The sequence below is a fragment of the Castor canadensis genome, chromosome 6 (genome assembly GCF_047511655.1).
Source record: "Castor canadensis chromosome 6, mCasCan1.hap1v2, whole genome shotgun sequence".
Classification (NCBI taxonomy): domain Eukaryota; kingdom Metazoa; phylum Chordata; class Mammalia; order Rodentia; family Castoridae; genus Castor; species Castor canadensis.
Genome location: NC_133391.1, coordinates 26,291,433 through 26,312,337, shown reverse-complemented (window position 1 = coordinate 26,312,337; position 20,905 = coordinate 26,291,433). Strand labels below are relative to the sequence as shown.

Below are 20,905 nucleotides of genomic sequence, written 5' to 3'. Positions count from 1 at the left end.
GGTTAGCCTGGCCCAAAAGACCAAAAATCGTATGTTCTCCCTCTATTCGGACATTAGATCAAGGGCAAACACAACAAGGGGATTGGACTTTGATAAAATGATAAAGGAAGAGCACATTTGGGAGGTATGAGGATAGGTAAGACACCCAAAAAACTAGATAGCATTTGTTGCCCTCAATGCAGAGAAACTAATGCAGATACTTTAAAGCAACTGAGGCCAATAGGAGAAGGGGACCAGGAACTAGAGAAAAGGTTAGATCAAAAAGAATTAACCTAGAAGGTAACATCCATGCACAGGAAATCAATGCGAGTCAACCCCCTGTGTAGCTATCCTTATCTCAACTAGCAAAAACCCTTGTTCCTTCCTATTGTTGCTTATACTCTCTCCACAACAAAATTAGAGATAAGGGCAAAATAGTTTCTACCTGGTAGTGAGGGGGTGAGGAGGAGAGTGAGGGGGCGGGGGGAAAGAGGGAGAAATGACCCAAACATTGTATGCACATATAAATAAAAGAAAAAAAAAACTTTTCAGAGAAACCCACGGAAAATAGATCCATAAATATTATGAGGATTGTAGGAAGCTTGGAACATCCCTAATCTGGATATTGATGTTATGAAAACCCTTCTCTGAATGTCCCTTTTGAAAACACAGGGAGTGGTTTGTGTAATGAGCTCCTTACATACAGGCTCTCTCTTAAGATTCTCCTTTGGACCCTTAGCATGGGGCAACACAGTGACAAAGCAAGTGGTCTCCTTTTAAGGATTTGGAACATTTGTAATATAAAGATCACTTATAGCAACCTTTCCTAAAAGTTACCTGTTCACCCTTTAAGCAAGCCTTGCCACATAGGTGCTAGGAAGGTGAAGTTTGAGGGCAGGTGATTTTGTCCATGATTTCTGATCAGTTTTTTACCCCGTCCTTCTAGATTTTAATTTTCTTCTTCTTCTTCTTTTTTTTTAATGTTAACGGTTATTTATTTATTTATTATTCATTTATTGTTTGGGCCATTTCTCCCCCCTGCTCCCTGCCCTCTCCTTTTCCCTCCCACTCCCTTGCTTCCAGGTAGAACTTGTTCTGTCCTCTTCTTCAATTTTGCTGAAGAGAAGACATAGCAATAATAAGAAACACATAGTGTTTTTGCTAGTTTGAGACAAGGATAGCTGTACAGAGAGATTCCTAGTATTGCTTCCATGCACAAGTGTGTTACAATCTGAATTGATTCACTTCTACCTGAGCTCTTTACTACTTCCTTGTCACCTTCCCATAGTGAACTCTGTCATTTTAAGGTTTCTGTATTAGCTCCTCTACAATGGGCATATCAAACACTTTCAAGTTTTGGGTTTCCTACCTATCCCTATTCCTCCTATATGTGTTCTCCCCTTAACGTGTAACCCATGTCCTATAAAATGTTTTAAGCTTTCAAAATTCAACATGAACATCTTTTTTTTTTTCCAGCTAAATAAAGGTTCAAAGCCTTCTCCTTCCTTTCCCTTTCCCAGTCCTGAAAAGTTTGAGTATACAAAGTTCCTACACCACGAGTGTCCCCTGCCCATCCAAGAGAGGAAACCACAATTTTTACCCATACCAAAGCCAAACAGGTTAGAAATCAAGGATGAGGTGGGCGGGGGCGGGGTGGGAGGGACATCGGACGATTTAGGGGCTTGGCGGGGTGGAAAGCAAGACTTTGGGCGCTGGGAGCTCATTAATAGTCAATCAGCCTACGAGGGGGCCCCGCCTGCGCCCCGCCTGCGCCCCGCCTGCGCCCCGCCCTCCTGTGTAGCCCTCCGCAGTGCGCGCGGCCGGCGCGGGACAGGTGCTGCGATCTCCGCGGGGACTCACCGCAGGTGCGGGGCGCGGAATTTGCGGGGCGCGGAATTTGCGGGGCGCGGATGCTGCGGGCGGGCAGGGACAGGGTGGTGGGCACAAGGGACAGGTTGGTGTCGGGGTAAGGCTGGGCACATTTCTGCCAGTCTGAAACTTCTTTTCTGGGTGAACGTTCACTTCGCAATCACTTGTGCAATTGGGTTTCACTTCCTACGTTGGTTATGTTATCCTATTTCTCAAGCTACAAAAATGAAACTAGAGAGAATGAGTCTTTTTAGGTGTTAAGTGATGATTTCGGCAGTTTTTATTTTCAAGCTAAAGTAGCATCTCTTTTGAAAGGGTCCCTTGCTCTTTGGTGAAGGGAAAAGTCCATGCAAGTTGTGGCAACATAGGGACTCGCTGTGCTTTAAGCTACTTCTGTTCATTCCAACAGTGCAAATTCCACAAACGTCTGAGGGAAGGAAGATAAGAGACTTTGTGTCTGTTGAGAAACAGAATCGGAGTTTCTGGATTCATTTTTGATGGGCAGAACATTTTTGAAATAATGATAACTTTAGATATTGATGAAAAGGGGACAGGGTTAGGTTGTTCTCTTATTGTGTGACAGTATAGCCCTTGAGGGGGGCGCGGTATGTTGTGTGCGGCTCTGCATCCCAATCTGGAGGAAGAAGCCACCGGGCCCAGAAGGAAAAGAGAAGGGAGGTATTCTTTGGGGCTTAAGGCCTCAGATATGGCTATGGCTGGACCAGGGTGGTGGGGAAAAGAACATGCAAGTTTTCCCATCTCTCTGCTTCCCTTTATGGAGTCCCAAAGCTTCTTGCTAGTCTGAGCACATTTCTTTTGTCCGTTTTCTTCTCCTTGTTTTCTCTCCAAGGAGTGCCAAAGGGGTGTTGTCAAGCATTGCTGTGGTCCTGGGACAGGATGGAAATGCCCCAGAACTTCAGCTTAGAGTCTTTCAGCTTAAGAATCTTTCAGCTTAGAGTCCTTGGGCCTTCAGACCCTCAAGTCCTGGGAGCCCCAGGCTAGCACCACATTTTGCATGCCCTGTAGGCTCCCCTCCTGGGAGTCATGGTATTATTGCACGTTGTTGTCTTCTGCAGTTTCCAAGGTAAGATGACTTATGTGTGGTGATCACCTTTAGTTACTTTTTAGAAGGACAAATTGGTCTAAGTTTGAATATTACTCTCTGTGGCAGAGGAGTAAACTTTTTCTAAGGGTTTATTTCAGTGTGGGAGTTTTTAATCCCTGAGCTGGAAAGGTAAATATGCATAGTCCCTAAAGAATGTCTTACCCACTACACCCCCACAAAACCACCAGCTTTAGGGTGGTTTCTGAAACCTCCTTTTCCTGAAGCCTCTCTGAAGGCTGAGTTACAGCCACTGCAGTTCCTTCAGGAAATTGTAGAACTGACGAACAGTACATGGTCACTGAGTTATCATTTTCTGTAACCCATGTATAGTTTGTCAGTCCCAGACAGTATAAAATTGAAGAGTCATGGCCTTTGGGCTATGTGCCCAGGTTTTCAGTGTTACACAATATTGATATAGAAGCAAAATAATCTGGAGAAGAAAAGAACTTTGCTCTCTTTGGCCAAGAACCTATAAGGGGAAAGGGTGTATTCCTCAATCTATCTTCAGTGATAGATACTGTGGGAAAGAAAAACAAGATGGAGTGGGATTTATATGAAAGGCATCCAGAGCATTCTAGAGTTCTTAGCTTTGATGGCAGATTGCCCATGAGTTACATAACTGAGGAAACGGGCTCCCCATGGTGCACTGGTCTTATTTCTCACTCTACCTCTCTGTGCCTCAGTTTTTTTATATATGAAAAGTAGAGAAGATACTATTCACTTTTTACTACCTTAGAATTTTTCAGATGAAGTGTGATAAAGTATGTGAAGGCTTTTTGGAAACTCTGAAATTGTATTCTCAGTGCTTATACTAGTGCTAAAGTTGGAGCATATTTATCTGTCAGACACTCACGTGGTGCTTACTAGCTCTCAGGGCTTTTTAAAGCACTCTGACCTTGTTTTAGGGTGTTAGGGTCCACATCTGTAATCCTAGTACTTAGGAGGTTGAGGCAGAAAGACCATGAATTCAAAGCCAGCATGGACTTCATAATGAGACCTGTCTCAAAGTATTTTTTTACAGTAAGGAAAAGAAAAAGGAGAAGGTGACAAAAGAAAGAAGAAAGAAAAGAAAAACAAAAGCAGAAAGAAGAAAGGAAAAGAAAGGGGGAAAGTAAAGAAAACCTTGTTTTCTAGGTAAGGTAGATTCTAGAAAAGTTAAATTGCAGTGTAGTGATCTACCTGGACTCCAGTCGACTTCTAAAATTTGTGTCCTCAACATCCTACCCCATGCTTTCTCATAGGACAGTTACCTCCACATCAGGGAACTGAGAACTGGTCTTTGGGCAGCAAATAGATGGATAGTAAAATGAACAAACCACTATATATCCAATATATATTATATTATCCAATATAATTCACCATATTAGTCACTTATTTGCATAATTAGTAACCAAGTGTCCTGATTTTTCTAGGTTTCCTTTTCTTAGATCATTTCTACCTCATTCCTAGAATACTCAAGTCACTAGCACTTTATTCTCTTATTTTTCTTTTTTTTTTAATCAGTACTTTCTGTTCTCCACCTTCCCAAAGACTTTCCCTGGCAGAAAGCTTTCAGTAACTTTGTTCTCATCTTAGCCACAATCATGGTTCAGGTCAAGGCAATTTATGGGCAAATAGGCTTTGAAAGGTCCAGACTAGCATCTCCTTAATTCATGCTATTGATTACTCCTATTTTTTAGTCACATGGCCCTCTGATGCCTGGGAAGTGTTGTCTGGCTGAGATGGGTTATGAGACCGTACCATGCAATGCCATGGACCTGGCTTGGCCCATCTCCCAAAGCTGCATGCTTCAGGAGTTCAGCTGCATTCCTGGTGATTGAGAAATTCTATGTGAAATGTGCTTTCTTTGTTGTTCACTTTGAAAGAAAAAAACTCCCATTTCCCTTTTCCCCAACTGCTGACGTCTGAGGGTTCTTTTCCCACAAACAACTCTAGAAGGCTTCCCCTTTTTCTTCACTCTTTTAGTACTGATTTTCACTGAGGCAAAGAAAAAAAATTCTCTGTGGACTTCTGTTCTATCTCTAAGTTCATTCTGGGAACAATGGCAGAGACTGTTTTAGTTTTAAAGGTGTTACATAGCAACATTTCCTGCTTAATAACCTTCCTAATTTAAAAAAAAATTGAACAACCTTGCTGTGTTTCTTTTGATCTGTGTCCAGAGGCGTAGGCCTTAGGGATCCTATATTAAGCTAATTACCTTTATGTGAGCTCTGAAGGATAGTGTAGTTTACCCATGACTTTTACCTCTTCAATACAATAAAAGCAGAAACTTTAATGTTACTGAGAACTAATCTAAAATACTGTGCTTTGAAGACTATGAATTCACGGAGGTGGATTGTGAGTTAATTTGCCAATATATGTGGGATTCTTTTTTGTTGTTGTTTAATCTAGAATAGAGTCAGTCCTCCATTCATCTGCGGTTGGTTTTGGCCAACCATAGATCTAAAATATTAGGAAAAAATGTGTGCTGAATATATAGCAGACCTTTTTTCTTGTCACTAAACCCAAAATAATACAGCGTAACAACTATTTGTGTAGCATTGGCCTTGTGTCATAAATCATAGAGAGGTGACAAAATATGGGAGGACATGTGGGAGGATTGCATGACTTATATGCAAATATGACACAATTATATACAAAGGACTCAAACACCTTTAGATTTAGCATCCATGGGAGGGTCCTGGGCCACACCTAGAGACATATGCATTTATATATGGTTTTTGTTTGCCTAAATCCAAGGAATGCATTTTTAGCCTATAGAAACAAAAATCAGGAATCTGGTTTCTTTATCCACAAAATGGAAATGGTGACCCCTACCTCATAGCACAATAGGAAGAGGAAAGAAGATGATGGGTGTAAGGGGTGCCCAGCCATGCCAGCTGCAGAGTAGACATTTGATCAATTTTAGTTGAATCAGAATTATAGTTGAAAGCTGAGTTTAACACGTTTCTTGAAGGAGGCATTCTAATATATTAGCACACAGGATGTGATAACAGAGGCCTGGGTTTGTGTCCCAGCCCGCCTACTTAATGTCTCCAATTTCTATTTTCTTTATCTGTGAAATAGTATAGTTACTAAAATTATGTAAGGTATTGCACATAAAGTATATAGCATAGTTGGACTCATAAACAATTCTTTTAAAATTACATTTGCATGTTTATATCACACATGAACAACTCTATGACCACTAAGAAAATACAGGAATATTTATGTAGATTTATAGATTATTAGTGGATGGATTGAAGGGCCAGAGACTGATAGATGCCAATCCTTTATGGTTACAGGCAAAGGTTGATGTTTGAGGGCAGGAACTGACATCATTGAGAAGAGATAGTCCTACATGCAAAATGGGTTAAATAGCACCTAAGTTGAGTAGGAGAAAAGGTGTATTTTTATGTGGAAAAGATAAAAGCAGATAGCAGAGATGATAAAAGAACAGGAGGAGGTGACAATGAACCACTAGCTGATAGGGTGAGGAGTAAATTCCTACCCACTTTGACCTCAGTGTTACTAGTGTACCTTACCTTTGCTCCTGAAAATCTTCCTGGTTATACTTTCAACTACAGACTCAGTTACATTCAATTTACTCTTGGCAGGTTTTAGGTGTTTATGAATATGAAATATGAAGCCAGTCTTCTCTCCCTTATTTGTTTTATCGAAGTACCATGTGTGCCATTTCCCTGCCATGTGTTTGCAAGCCTGCTATTTGGATATTTCCATTGTCTGTACTAATGATCACATTGATCATGTTGAAGTGATCAGGTTATCATAAAACTTTTGAGAGTTGTTCATGGTTAGCCACTGTGCTATATCTTACATAGTAGCTAAATCAAATCTCACAATAACTCAATGTTAGGAACCATTACTATTCCTATCTTATAAATGAAGACATTTAGTCTCAGAGAACCTAAATTCCTCAAGTGAGGATAATGGCCCAATTGTGGGAGCCTGAGGTCTTGAGTCCTACTGAAGTGATAAAAAGCAGTAAGTTGAGTTTCTAAAGAAAGACATGTGTTAGAATTGAGGACTTTCCAATGAAGCATCAGTGGTACTGCTATGTATGGTTTGATAATTCTAAAGAGATTGATCCATGACCTCTGGTCTTTGCATTCAATCTGTGGTCCATCTAGGTGCTAATAAATTATTTTAGTCAATCTTTAGGCCAGGCATCTTGGCTGTTTTGTTTTTCCTATAATATCCCCTGTATTATCATTTAGTACTTGTTTGCTGTCCTTAACCTTAGTGATATACAACTAGAGAAGGCATAATCTTGCTTATTTTGAAAGTTTTAAGAAGAAATGACCATTTCCTTTGCAAACAGCCCAAGACATTTTTAAGAGCAATGTGTTTAATGCTGCAATATAAACTCATTAAGAGACAATGGTATTTGTGCTTGTTTTTCCCCTTTTTGTCCAAAATCTTTTTAAGATTCCAGATCAAAATTGAAAAAATGGCTCATCTCAACCAGCTGTTGGAAAATGAAGTCTTCATGGCCTTTACCTCTTACGCAACAATTATTCTTACAAAAATGATGTTTATGAGCACTGCAACTGCATTCTACAGACTAAAAAGGAAGGTAAGAAATTTGGAGGTAAAGTTTTCTCATTTTGAAGAGATATAATTCTGGAAAGCATTTTTCTTAATCTCCCCCACCTTTTTTTTTTAAACAAAGCTTAATAAAGAGCACACAGTATTATGTTATGCTGCAAGTATGTAATCAATTGATTTAGATAAATCTAATATATTTATAGGCAATCGCTTTCATGCAGAAACTACTAAATGGTTTTTTCTTTGTGACTTTTACCCTTTGTTATTATGGCTAGAGGATGAGATTCCTGGAATGGTAGGGTTTTACTCATAGTAAGTTTCACTGTAAGGAAACTGTATAATTTCAGAATTCAATTTGTCAGTTAGAGTTTAGAAAATATTCATTTTTTAGATAGTTAAATGGTGGGATATATTTTGAGGGAGGATGGAAGAGGAAAATAGATTGAAGAAAAAAGAAGAAAGAAAGAAGGCTGATAATTAAAGTGTTTATTCCCACTTTAGAGTCTCTTGTGATTGGGATAAGCCAATCACAGAATTTGATGTATTTCCGACTTTTTAAATAGATAATATTTTTACCCAGTTTTATAATGCTGACTTCTTTTTTGTGTGTGTGATATTGAAAATTGAACCCAGGGCCTCATGCTTGCTGGGCAAGCACTTTTAATCAACACCCTCAGTCCTATAATGATGACTTTTTAAAAACCTGGAGACATAAGCAAGGTGATAGAAAGATTTTGAAGCCCACTTCAATATTCTAGCACAGTGAGGGGTGCAGAGCAAGGCTGCTTGGTGAAGTTTAAAGTTTTTCATTGTTGTGGTCTCTTTGCATATCCAACAACCTTTTTTTTAATTTATTCATATGTGCATACAATGCACAACCCTCTCCCTAACCACCCATCCTGCCCCCTCCCTCTCCCCCCCACCCCCTCACTACCCAGCAGAAACTATTTTGCCCTTATCTCTAATTTTGTTGAAGAGAGAGTATAAGCCATAATAGGAAGGAACAGGGTTTTTGCTAGTTGAGATAAGGATAGCTATACAGGGAGTTGACTCACATTGATTTCCTGTGCGTGTGTGTTACCTTCTAAGTTAATTCTTCTTGAACTAAACTTTTCTCTAGTTCCTGGTCCCCTTCTCCTATTGGCCTCAGTTGCTTTTAAGGTATCTGCTTTAGTTTCTCTGCATTGAAGGCAACAAATGCTATCTAATTTTTTAGGTGTCTTACCTATCCTCACCCCTCCCTTGTGTGCTCTCGCTTTATCTTGTGATCAAAGTCCAATCTCCTTGTTGTGTTTGCCCTTGATCTAAGGTCCACATATGAGGGAGAACATACGATTTTTGGTCTTTTGGGCCAGGCTAACCTCACTCAGAATGATGTTCTCCAATTCCATCCATTTACCAGCGAATGGTAGCATTTCGTTCTTCTTCATGGCTGCATTTCCTTTATTGCTAGAAATGGTGAGCATTTTTTCATGTGTTTTCTGGCCATTTGAATTTCTTCTTTTGAGAAAGTTCTGTTTAGTTCACTTGCCCATTTCTTTATTGGTTCATTAGTTTTGGGAGAATTTAGTTTTTTAAGTTCCCTATATATTCTGGTTATCAGTCCTTTGTCTGATGTGTAGCTGGCAAATATTTTCTCCCACTCTGTGGGTGGTCTCTTCAGTTTAGAGACCATTGCTTTTGTTGAGCAGAAGCTTTTTAGTTTTATGAAGTCCCATTTATCTATGCTATCTCTTAGTTGCTGAGCTGCTGGGGTTCCATTGAGACAGTTCTTACCTATACGTACTAATTCCAGAGTATTTCCTACACTTTCCTGTATCAACTTTAGAGTTTGTGGTCTGATATTAAGATCCTTGATCCATTTTGAGTTAATATTGGTATAGGGTGATATACATGGATCTAGTTTCAGTTTTTTGCAGACTGCTAACCAGTTTTCCCAGCAGTTTTTGTTGAAGAGGCTGTCTTTTCTCCATTGTATATTTTCTCTCCTTTGTCAAAGACAAATTGGTTATAGTTGTGTGGCTTCATATCTGGGTCCTCTATTCTGTTCCACTGATCTTCATGTCTGTTTTTGTGCCAGTACCATGCTGTTTTTATTGTTATTGCTTTGTAATATAGTTTGAAGTCAGGTATTGTGATGCCTCCAGCATTGTTCTTCTCACTGAGTATTGTCTTGGCTATTTGTGGCCTCTTGTGTTTCCATATAAATTTAACAGTAGATTTTTCAATCTCTTTAATGAATGTCATTGGAATTTTGATGGGAATTGCATTACACATGTAGATTACTTTTGGGAGTATAGACATTTTTACTATGTTGATTCTACCAATCCATGAGCATGGGAGATCTCTCCACTTTCTATAGTCTTCCTCAATCTCTTTCTTCAGAAGTTTATAGTTTTCCTTGTAGAGGTCGTTCATATCCTTTGTTAGGTTTACACCTAGGTATTTGATTTTTTTGAGGCTATTGTAAATGGAATTGTTTTCATATATTCTTTTTCAGTTTGTTCATTATTAGTGTATAGAAATGCTAATGATTTTTCTATGTTGATTTTATATCCTGCTACCTTGCTATAGCTGTTGATGGTGTCTAGGAGCTTTTGAGTAGAGTTTTTTGGGTCTTTAAGGTATAGGATCATATTGTCTGCAAATAGGGATATTTTGACAGTTTCTTTACCTATTTGTATTCCTTTTATTCCTTCTTCTTGCCTAATTGCTCTGGATAGGAATTCCAGTACTATGTTCAATAGGAGTGGAGATAGTGGGCATCCTTGTCTAGTTTCTGATTTTAGAGGGAATGGTTTCAGTTTTTCTCTGTTGAGTATAATGCTGGCTGTAGTTTGTCTTATATAGCTTTTATAATGTTGAAGTACTTTCCTTCTATTCCGAGTTTTCTTAGAGCTTTTATCATGAAATGGTGTTGGATCCAACAACCTCTTTCTGTAAACCACCTATTTCTTTCTTAGTGCCTGTCCTGATTTTTGTCTTAAGAGCCTTACTTTTATCTAGAGGTCACAATCTCTTAGGTGTTTCAAGACTATTTGTATTTTAATGGGGACCATTCCCTTATATTTGTCAGTGATAGGAAACTGGTGTTGGAGTAACAGGCACAAAGTGGCTGCCTGCCACAGGGTAAAAACTCTCCTCTAGAATGGCACAGGACATTTACCTTGTAAGAGAAGGCTAGAACTCAGATTTGTGGAGTGCCAGGAGTCTATACAGTTTTGCATGTGGCAGATCCCTGGGTCATTGTCTCTTATCATTAGCACTATCAGGTGAGATGAGGGTTTGTCTCTGAATTTTATAAATAGGAACTGAAAAACAGAAATGTCAAGCAGCTGTCTGAGTCAGTTTGGGCTGCTGTTACAGAACATCACAGACTGGGTGTCTTAGATAACAAATGTTTTTTCCTCATTGATCTGGCGATTAGCAAGTTCAAGGTCAACTGCCTGCAGATCCAGTGTCTAGTGACGGCTGGAATCCTGCTCTGCTTCTCTATCCTTACTCAGGCAGAGCAGAGAGAGAGAGAGAGAGAGAGTAAGAGAGGCTAGCTTTTATCTGTCTTATTATAAGGGCATGAATCCCATTCATCTGGGTCCACCCATATGAACTTGACACTTCCTAAATGCCCTGTATCCAAACACTATCACACTAGGGATTAGTCTTCAATTAACAAATCCTGTGAAGACACAGACTTTCAATCAATGAATAGAGGTGGTCAGTGAAAGGTAAGGCTGAGATGAAAGTTCAGATTGGTTTAACCCCAAATCTCATGCACTTGTCATTGTAACACATTTGTGTCTTTATTCAGAATGTGTATATTAAACACAATGTGTGCCAGGCATTTATTTAGGGGACACTACGATGGACAAGACAGGTAGGTCTGACTTCAAGAGCTGATACTTTATGATGTCCGTGCTCATCAGGTCTCCTCAATATCTTTATCTGGAATGCTCACATCATATTTTAAAATAAACTAGTGTAATATTTATAACATTTTCAGGCTTAAACTAATTTTACAGTCTGTACTTTTCTTTATTGTAAATGATTAACCAGTGGGACATACTTAAATATTTTTAAAATGCATATTTCAAGTTTCAAGAGATGGGGAAACCATTTCAAACAGTAGAATAATTGCAGAACGGAATATATGAACACATGCACTAAATGTGCCCTTGTTATTCATAAGAATGCTACTTCACTATATAATCAACAAATCAAACTTTCTTCAACAATCAAAATTTTGTACAGTTCAGAGCAGGAAAAGAAGCATACCTATTCTAACACAGTACAGAGCACCTTTCCCATCCCTCACTGTTTTATGTTTCTTGCCCATTCTCCAACATCATTGTGTAGTCAACACTTTACTTTTGGGCAAGCCAGTCCCTTGAAAATGTTAACAGTTGAGGGAACGTGTGTCAACATCACTGTGAAAAAAATGCCAGGTGCCACAAGTCGCTGATTACTTAGACTTATACCCCTTTTCCATTTTTACTTCCTTTTCACAATTTTGATGTGCTGGCTTTTATTCAAGTTTGTATTTACGTTTCCTTTAAAAATGTTTGCAATGTTAATAAAGATTCTGGTTCAGACTCTGGCTGCCTTCCCTCATCCAGTGTTTGATTTATTGCTCTAATTTATTTTTTCTACCATGGCCAACTTAGATGCCTGTATTTCTTCCATTAACCTGTAATCAACTTGTTTGGTATTCGCCATAAGCTTTTGCTTTGGTTTTGGGGATAGGTTTTTGCCAACCCAGAAGACTATGCAGCCTTTGGTAAGGAAGAGAATGCCAAGAAATATCTTCAAACAGATGACAGGGTGGAACGCGTACGAAGGTAACCCATTGTCTCTGGAACTTACTCTCTCAAAAAGTTTTGGTCAAGGAGTTCAGTAAAGATGTTGGAGTTTTGGAGAAGATGCGAAAAAGTCAGTCATTATATTTGTTCCATATAATAAATACAGAAAATTAAGGATCTAGAAGTGTCTAAGTATCACTGAAATTACACCTATTCCCAGCTTTGTTATACTTTTAAATGGGCTTTTTGGGGCTGATAACTGCTCTGTATAAGGACATATCAAAAGTAATGATGGGTATAAGAGGTAAAATAGGGTCAATGGACTCTTGTAGTTTCTTGTATTCCTAGAGAATATTCAACTCATGTAAAAAGTTGAAGAGCTAGTGTTTTTGCATAAGATTTAAAATATGGAAGTTGACGTTCTTCAGAGAAGTAGGGAAATCTTTCTGTCTCTGTCTTTCTTTTTCTTTCTCTTCTTTGTAGGTAATGTGTCTAATATGCTGGGAGTTCAGTGGGCAATAAAAAGCAGTAAGTCAAAGCATCATCTACATAGTCTCCTAATAATTCAGTCTAGATATTTATTTTGAAAGAGCCTCTAATTCCAGATCTGGGGGTGTTTTTTTTAATTGTTGTCATAAAGGCATGCAGTTTGAAAAAATGTTTTATACTGAGATTTTACTTCCAACCCATTGGTCACCTTTTTCTAACGTGTGAATGATCAAAGTTACATGACAGCTTCTCACCTGATATTTTCTAATGCTCATCTAAACTGGTATACAATAAGCCTGCCTTATTCATGGATTTATTACACACAGTTTTGACCAAGCACAGTCAAAAGAAAAATAAAATGAAAATAAATTTCAAAAACCGTGATTTTTAAATTCTCGAACCCATTTCTCTCAGTGGATGTAGAGATGCTTTCAGTCAGTCACTCCTGTGCTATGATCAGTTGTATCTAAGTCACTGTGTGATCTGCTGAGTGTTTCTCTGCCCCTCATTTTGTGAAATCTGCCTCCCCTCAAGTAAATGGTGCCCCCAAAGCAAGGTAAAGGTGAATATGTCTAAATTGAAGTGATAAAGTGAAAAATTTTGAGATTTGTTGAAAGGCACTTTTCTCCAGTGAAAGCTGAGTGGTGTTACGGGCAAAGTGAATCAAGCCTGCTCTACAACCTGACATGCATGGTTGTTCCTCCATGGTGGGCTGCTTAGAACCAGGTACCTGCAGTTACTGAGGATCTACTATTGTTCTAGTAGTGATAATGAGTAAATAAAGTGTTCTAAAATTAAAGCACCAGAGAAAAATTCTACAGGCATATTTAAATATGAAGAACTAAGATAGCAAATATGAGGATATATTTGAACATAGTTCTTCAGTTTGGTATGAATAGTGAACTGGAGACAGAGAAAAGAATTTTCTTCCATAATATAGGTTACAGAAGGGGGATGCAGCTGTAGTCTCTAGATCATGTTTGCATTATTCTTCTCTTCATTCCCTGAGACAGTCTGAAGCCACTCATAAGATTCCTGCAGATTTATATTTGTGGTTTAAGATACATGGTCTCAAGATTAAGTCTGGCCCTGGGTTCATGCATTTGTACACATTTCTGTATTTTGCATTTTGTTATTCTGGATGTAAACTCATCCCTTCTTTTAATTCCCTTGTCAAAGGAACTGAAATAATATGGATAAAATTGAACTTACACAAACATTTCAGATTGCATGAAAGACCCTGTATATGAAGTGTCTTCAGTGTCCCCTGGGAGCTGTGCACCACAATTCTCTATATTGCACTCCTTCCCAGGCTCCTCTTTTGCCCCCTGCACTCTTCTGCCTAATATTAAATTCATCTTGCTTATTCAAAACAATTGTACCCCCAAACATATCCTTATTAACCAAGAGTGTTTTTGTCCAAAGAGAAAATGTGTGCTAGATACTAAATACAAAATTTTCACTTCTGTTTCATTTATATACTGGCTAATTCAGCAGTCGTCCTAAATCAGTCACTCTTGAAAATGGGCTGTGCTAAGAAATATGGATCTTAAAGAGTTTCAGAACTAAAGAATCATTGTGAGCACCTCACAGTTTCAGAAGAAAAGTCTTAGGTGTTGTGATGGAAAAGAAAAAAAAATTAGAAAAGTGAGTGAAGCTTTGGAGATATAAACAGTTTAAAGCTTTATTTTGTCACTTTTGTGGTTCCCTTTAAAGCAGGCAGCCACATGCATGATATTAATCATGGCCCTATATTTATAGAGTTGTCCAGAAAGTGATGGTGGTTAGAACCTCACCAAGGTTCAGATCCAACTCTAGTATGTGAAAGCGTAACACGAGGTTTTATTTGGGGAATTTAGATCCTTTCCCACCTCTTTCACCTACCTCCTATGCCCCTGGAATTGTACTTCCAGAGGAGAAAGCCACAATTTAGGCTGATCCTCTAGAGAGGCTGCAAATACATTTTAGTAAGCAATTGACCCTGGTTCTGAAAGGGCTGGCCTTGAGGTGCTGTGACCTTGTGCACAGCGCCCCCTGGTGACCAGATGCTGGCATTTCAGGGTGGTAAGGGGATTGTATCCTACAAGGACAAGGCGCCCAATATATATATTGGCCCTATCAAAAAAGTTCCTAATAACACACTTTGGAAATAATTTTCATAGTAAAAACTTTCCAGAATCTCCCTTTTGCATTTTTAACCTAGGCTTTTTTCCCCTCTTAATTACTTCAGCATGTAATTATAAACTCATTACTATTTGCATATTCCAATGGCAGGGACTGAGTGAGGTTACAAATGAAGTGAAAGGTCCACAATACTGAGTAAATTAATAATACACCTATGGAACAATTAATTAAAAGCTTACAATAATATGTGCTGAAATGTTATGATTTGTGGCTTAAAGTCAGTTATTTGAGTTTTGGAAAGACAGAAATCAGTGATAGAAAGAAAGTGCTTTGCATGTTTATCTAACCTAGCTCACTTTGTTGTAGGAGGAATTCAATATATATGGGATATATAGATATGGGATATATATGTATGTTCAATGCCACAAGACAGATGAAAGTTGGAAGGCTTGCAGGATAGCTAGAGAAATAAAAGGAGTCATTGAAAAGCACTTGGGCTTCGTCCTTAGGAAAAGGAGATGCATTTAGAATATATACTGCCTTCTAAGTAGAGAGTGCCCCATGCACCAAGAGTGGTGCTTAGTGGGGATTCTGTCATGAGACTGAAGCATGGGCTAAGGCTGAGTTGGAGAACTCCTCTTGTGTCCCCAGTGCATGAACAAGACATTTATTGAGATTGCTGTGTATGTATCACTATCATGTCTGACTGGGGTTTGAACTCAGGGCTTCACATTTCCTAGGCAGGTGCTATACCATTTGAGCCGTGCCTTCAGGCTGGCCTAGATTGTGATTCTTCTATTTTGTGCTTCCTGCCATTGCTAGTGTGACAAGTGTGCACCACGATACCCATTTTTTTTCCCATTGAGGTGGGAATCTCACAAACATTGTTTGGCCTGGGCTGGCCTTGGAGTGTGATCCTCCTCATCTCAGCCTCCAGAGGAGCTAGGATTACAGTCGTGAGCACCTGGCATTTGCCTTATCCTATCTTCTTGCTGTCAAAAACTGTAAGACTGGGGTTCTGCCTCCCAGAAGTTTATACTGCTCCCTTGCATATAAGATCAAATGCATATAGCACTTACAGGATAACATGATGCAGTGTTCCATTAGATGTTCTAGAGGCAAATGGTGGGTAAAAGTAGTCGGGAACTTGGAATAGTTCACGATGGAGGAACTTGGAGAACATTACAATTGAGAACAAGGAAGAGAAGAGAAATCAGGTGAATTTGAGAAATTCCTTTGTGGGAATTTGGACACATTGCCATGTGTTGAAGTGAGAGCTTTGGCTGAGCCAAAGGAGTCAGAAAAGGTGTGGTTGGAGCTTCTTTTGTAGCTGGCTATCTCTTGACATAAAAAGATGGCTCTGGGGTTTAAACTCAGAGCCTTGAGGTTGTTAGGCAGTCACTTTATCATTTGACTCACACCCCCAGAACTTTTGTCTTAGTTATTTTTCAGATAGTGTCCCACGTTTTGTCCTGGATCAGTCTCAGTCCATGATCCTCCCATGTAGCTAGAAGCATACACCATCCAGCCTGGTTAGGTGTAGAGATGGGGTCTGGCTTTTATCCCTGGACAGGCCTCTAACCACCGTCTTCCCAGTTGCCACCTCCTGAGTAACTGGGATTACAGGCATGAACCCCCAAACTTGCACTTGACAATTCATTTTAAATTCATGTAGCAACTCTAGTACAGTTGAGGTGATTGCTGGGTCCAAGTGATTCTGATGTGAGGGAATGAGGTGTAATGGTGGCATCATAGCACAGAGCTGGTGAGAAGGTCTGTCACTGAGCAAATTTCTGTCATGGTCATCTGTCTAAAGGAGAAAGAATGGGAACACAGACTGATAGGATAAACCAGGTAGAAAGTGATCACTCCTGAAGTCTGATAGCCACCTGGTAATAGATTCTAGCGGCTGTCTATAGATGGCTCTAGACTGAAGAAGTTGTCATTCTGGGAAGGAGGGAAGTGGCAAAGGGAAGCGTGACATTGAGCTATAGCAGGTGCTGGGCTAGCATGTCTGGGCAGGGTTAGAATGCAGTCTAATTGATGAAGCAGGCCCTTTTATAGTGAAAATAGGATTTCTGTCCTAGCTTGCCCACCCTACCTTATCCTTAGTAGCCCTTTGGTTGAATCTCAAAAGAGGGGACAAAAACACTCAGTCCATTCTGTCTTTGCCCTTGTTCAGGGGCAGGTCCAGTAGACCCTTAGTGTGGGTGGGTGTTTAGTTCCAAGGAGGCCACCATTGAGGAAACACCACGAATGCCCAGGAGACATAGAGTTCAGAGCTATACCACACATGCTTGTTTCATTTTCCCCACAACACTGCCCAGCTTCGACTTAAAACAGGCCACCTTTTGACAAACCTCAAATTTTCATGTATCACTTAAATGAAGCACATTCACTTTCTTTTTGTGCATCATTTGCTTTTGGGAGGCAGATTTGTACAAAATGAAGGTCAGGGAAACACTTGGCAAATCAACATGGGTCTGACTGAGAACTTTGCATCAACAGAACTGCATTATGCATGTGGGGATTTAAGAATTTTGTTTTGGAAATTGCTTTTGATTTTATTGATTGGGTTTTTTTTTTTTTTACTGAACTTGGTCAAAACTTGGTTTTAAATCTGCAGATATGGCCAGCTTACTGTAGCTCTTTAAACTTTTAAACCACTAGTTTACGTAGGTTGTTGCTGCATTCTTCATATCTTCATGTTGTCATCTTGGTCAGGGAAGCTTAGAGATCTTAAGGAAAATGGGAGAAAGGCAAGAAAGAAAGGATACTGATGAGCACCAAGCTGACAATATGTCATAATTATATTTTATGCCGTAATAGAACAGAGTAGACTAAACCAGAAAGCCTTTTTATCTTGAAATGTATATCAATAGCTGATAAACCTGATCAAAGTCTCTATTCATAATCTAGATTATAAAGTAACTTTAATTCTGTGCAGTTAAAAAGGAGCATTAGATTTAGAAGTTAAGCACTTTTTCAAAAGTCAAGTCAATGATAAATGTTTCTTTTATTCACAATCCTAACCAGATGGTATGAATGGGAGGAATATTTCTTACTAAACCATGGTTTCTGTTTTCTTTTAGTGGTGATAGAAAGATAAACTTCAGGAAACCTCTGTCTCTCTCATAGTCTTTTGTGTATAGCTTTCATTTTTTTTGCATCATTATTAACTAATTCCCTTTGTGATTTGAAGATAGAATAGATAAAATTTTACCCATATCCAGGGGGCTAGTTATATGTTCTGTTACTTGTATGTTAAAGAGCTTGAGATTCTTGGTATTAAGTTGGTAGATTGGTTCTTTACCAAACAACCTAGTGGTTTGGGTAAATGGGTGAGGATTTTCTCAGTAGCCATTTTGAAGGGTAGCAGAAGTGCAGGAGGAATCTTCGTCTCCTATGCACTGGTGGTTGAACCCAGGACCTCATGCATGCTAGGCATTGGGCTGTACCACTGGAGCCACACCTCCAGTCTTTTTGTTTATTTTTGTTTTTGAGACAGGGTTTTGCTAATTTTGTGAGGACTGATTTCACACTCATGACCCTCCTACCTCCACCTTTCAAGAAGCTGGGGTTACAGGCATGCACCACGACACCCAGTAAAGGAAAACTCTTAGGACCAATCACAATCAAAATAAATTTCTTCCTTTGGGAAGAAGAGTTTTTGTAAGGAGAAACTTTAATTGCAAAAAGGATTTCATATCTGCAAAAGCAAAGTGAGTTTTCCTAGATGGATGCAGTGTTGATATTCTAGAAACAACCAAATGCCTTCTAAAGATACACTAAAAATAAAACCAAAACAAAAATGAGATGTTTTAAATAAAGGTCAAGCAAGGAAGGAAGCTCAGAAGTTTGAGAGGAAAAAAAAAAAGACTCTTACTTTGCAATTAAAAAATCTGTTAACATTGAAGGGCATGAGGGTGCATGATTACAATCCCAGCATTTGGGAGGCTAAGGCAGAAGAACCTTGAATTCAGGGCCAGCCTGGGCTAGGTAATGAGACCCTGTCCCAAATCAGAAGTATCCGTTGACATTTATATTTAATTTTAGAAGAGAGGGAAGAATGCATACTGATTTTGAAATTTTAATGGTCATATTTTCCCACAGAGCCCACCTGAATGACCTTGAAAACATTGTTCCATTTCTTGGGATCGGCCTGTTGTATTCCTTGAGTGGTCCAGATCTCTCTACAGCCCTCCTGCACTTCAGACTCTTTGTTGGAGCACGGATCTACCACACAATTGCCTATCTGACACCCTTTCCACAGCCAAATAGAGGGTTGGCTTTTTTTGTTGGATTTGGAGTTACCTTTTCAATGGCCTACAGATTACTGAAGAGTAGATTGTACCTGTGAGGAGATCGATACAGCACGTCATCCTACTGGCTTTTAAGGATTCCATACCTCTAGGATAGAATGGATAATTTCATAGGTTTTGGGGAGGAGGGGAACAGAGAAATTAAGAATCAGGGAAAACCTGTTTTAAAGTCTGGCATGATTAATATCCTCTTTGCTTGTGTTGTATTTGCACTAAAAACATGACATAATAATTCTTAAGTCTTTTGTCTGATTTTTAAAATACTCTGCTGTAAATTTTGACTATGTTTTGATTTGTGACACTTATCAACAGTTTATGTTGTGAATCTATAAAGAAGAGCACATTTGCATGTGTGAGGAACCTGCATTTCAACACTGCTGAAACAGGCATGCAGAATAAAGAATTTAAAGAATACATTTGCTTCGTTTTGTTTTTTTCCTACTATTTGTTTTTAAAAATTTCTAACCTATGGGAAAGTTGAAAAACAGGCCAGTGGATCTCTGTATACCCTTCATCTGGACTCAGCGGTTGTGAACATTTTGACACATTCTTATTACCTCATCATCTCACATTATCTCATTACTGGTTTTTCAGAATAACTTGAAAAGTTGCAGAGATCATAACTCTTTAAAGCTTTGACATGTTCCTCTTCTGAAGAAGATAATCTCCAAAACAACCACAGTATCATATCACACCCAAGAAACGTAACACTGACTCAATGATATTATTTAATAAATGTAGAACTTTTTCTAATTTCCCCAATAATAATCTTTATAGCTGCTTTATTTATTTATTTATTTAATTTGCAGTAGTGGGGTTTGAACTCAGGGCCTTATGCTTACTACGCAGTTGCTCTACCACCTGAGCCATGACTACAGTTTCTTTTGTTTTACTTATTTTTCATTTATGGTCTTGTGTTTATGACCTGGACCATGATCCTCCTATTTACATCTCCCACATAGCTGGGATGATAGGTGTGTATCATTGCACTCAGCTTCTTATTAGTTGAGATGGGGTCTTGCTAGCTTTTTCCCTAGGCTGTTTTCAAACAATGATCCTCCCAAGTAACTGGGGTTACAAGTGTGAGTCACAATGCACAGTTATAACTGCTTTATTTTTGATCTAGGAATCAAACAGACCACACATTGCCTTCTGTTAATTGTTTTTATGTTGTCTTCATTAAAATGGAAGAGCTTCTCCACTCTGTTGTGGTTGTCTTTTATAAAATCGACATGTTTTTGAAGAGTTTAAGACAGTTATTTTACAGAATGGCCCTTAATCTGGATTTGCTTTACCTATTATTTGTCATTCTTAGATTCATAGTAAGCATTTCTGGTGATGTTTGCCTCACACTGCAATATATCAATGAGTATATGACACCATTATTCTCCATTATTAGTGATTAAAATGATCAGTTTAGTAAAGTAGTATTAACCAGATTTGCTTGTTCTAAAGAGCTTTTTATCTTTATCCGCACACATGAGTTAATAATTTGAGATTTGTGTACATATCCTCCCCCCTATAAATTTTCACCAAATAGGTTTAGTACTCAGTGACACAAAATTTTATTTTTCTATAAAATGTAAATATGTAAACATAAAATTAATAACATTTATAAACTTACAAGCTCTTCTGACTGAAACATTCTTCCTTTTGGCACATATTAAAATAAG

The 20,905-nt window shown here is 38.8% G+C and overlaps 1 protein-coding gene across 4 annotated transcripts; it reads left to right on the top strand.

Annotated features, from left to right (window-relative positions):
- Positions 1–1,716: 1,716 nt before the first annotated feature.
- Mgst1 (microsomal glutathione S-transferase 1) lies at positions 1,717–19,646 on the top strand. Of its 4 annotated transcripts, XM_074075990.1 has the most exons (5): positions 1,717–1,844; positions 7,382–7,529; positions 12,242–12,336; positions 12,781–12,825; positions 19,024–19,162. In XM_074075990.1, the coding sequence occupies exons 2-4, from the start codon at positions 7,404–7,406 to the stop codon at positions 12,782–12,784; spliced, it is 225 nt and encodes a 74-aa protein (XP_073932091.1). In that variant the 5' UTR covers positions 1,717–1,844; positions 7,382–7,403; the 3' UTR covers positions 12,785–12,825; positions 19,024–19,162. The 4 variants fall into 4 exon arrangements, with proteins under 4 accessions (XP_073932091.1, XP_020037219.1, XP_020037220.1 ...); XM_020181630.2 differs by lacking the exon at positions 12,781–12,825 and having other exon boundaries at positions 19,024–19,646; XM_020181631.2 differs by lacking the exons at positions 1,717–1,844; positions 12,781–12,825 and adding an exon at positions 2,733–2,932 and having other exon boundaries at positions 19,024–19,646.
- The last annotated feature ends 1,259 nt before the right edge of the window (positions 19,647–20,905 follow it).

Excerpts from the sequence above, each read along its gene's own strand:
- Mgst1 (XM_020181630.2), top strand. The coding sequence starts at position 7,404 with ATGGCTCATCTCAACCAGCTGTTGGAAAATGAAGTCTTCATGGCCTTT. Across the intron at positions 7,530-12,241 it reads TCTACAGACTAAAAAGGAAG|GTTTTTGCCAACCCAGAAGA; the intron begins GTAAGAAATTTG and ends TTTTGGGGATAG. Across the intron at positions 12,337-19,023 it reads AGGGTGGAACGCGTACGAAG|AGCCCACCTGAATGACCTTG; the intron begins GTAACCCATTGT and ends ATTTTCCCACAG.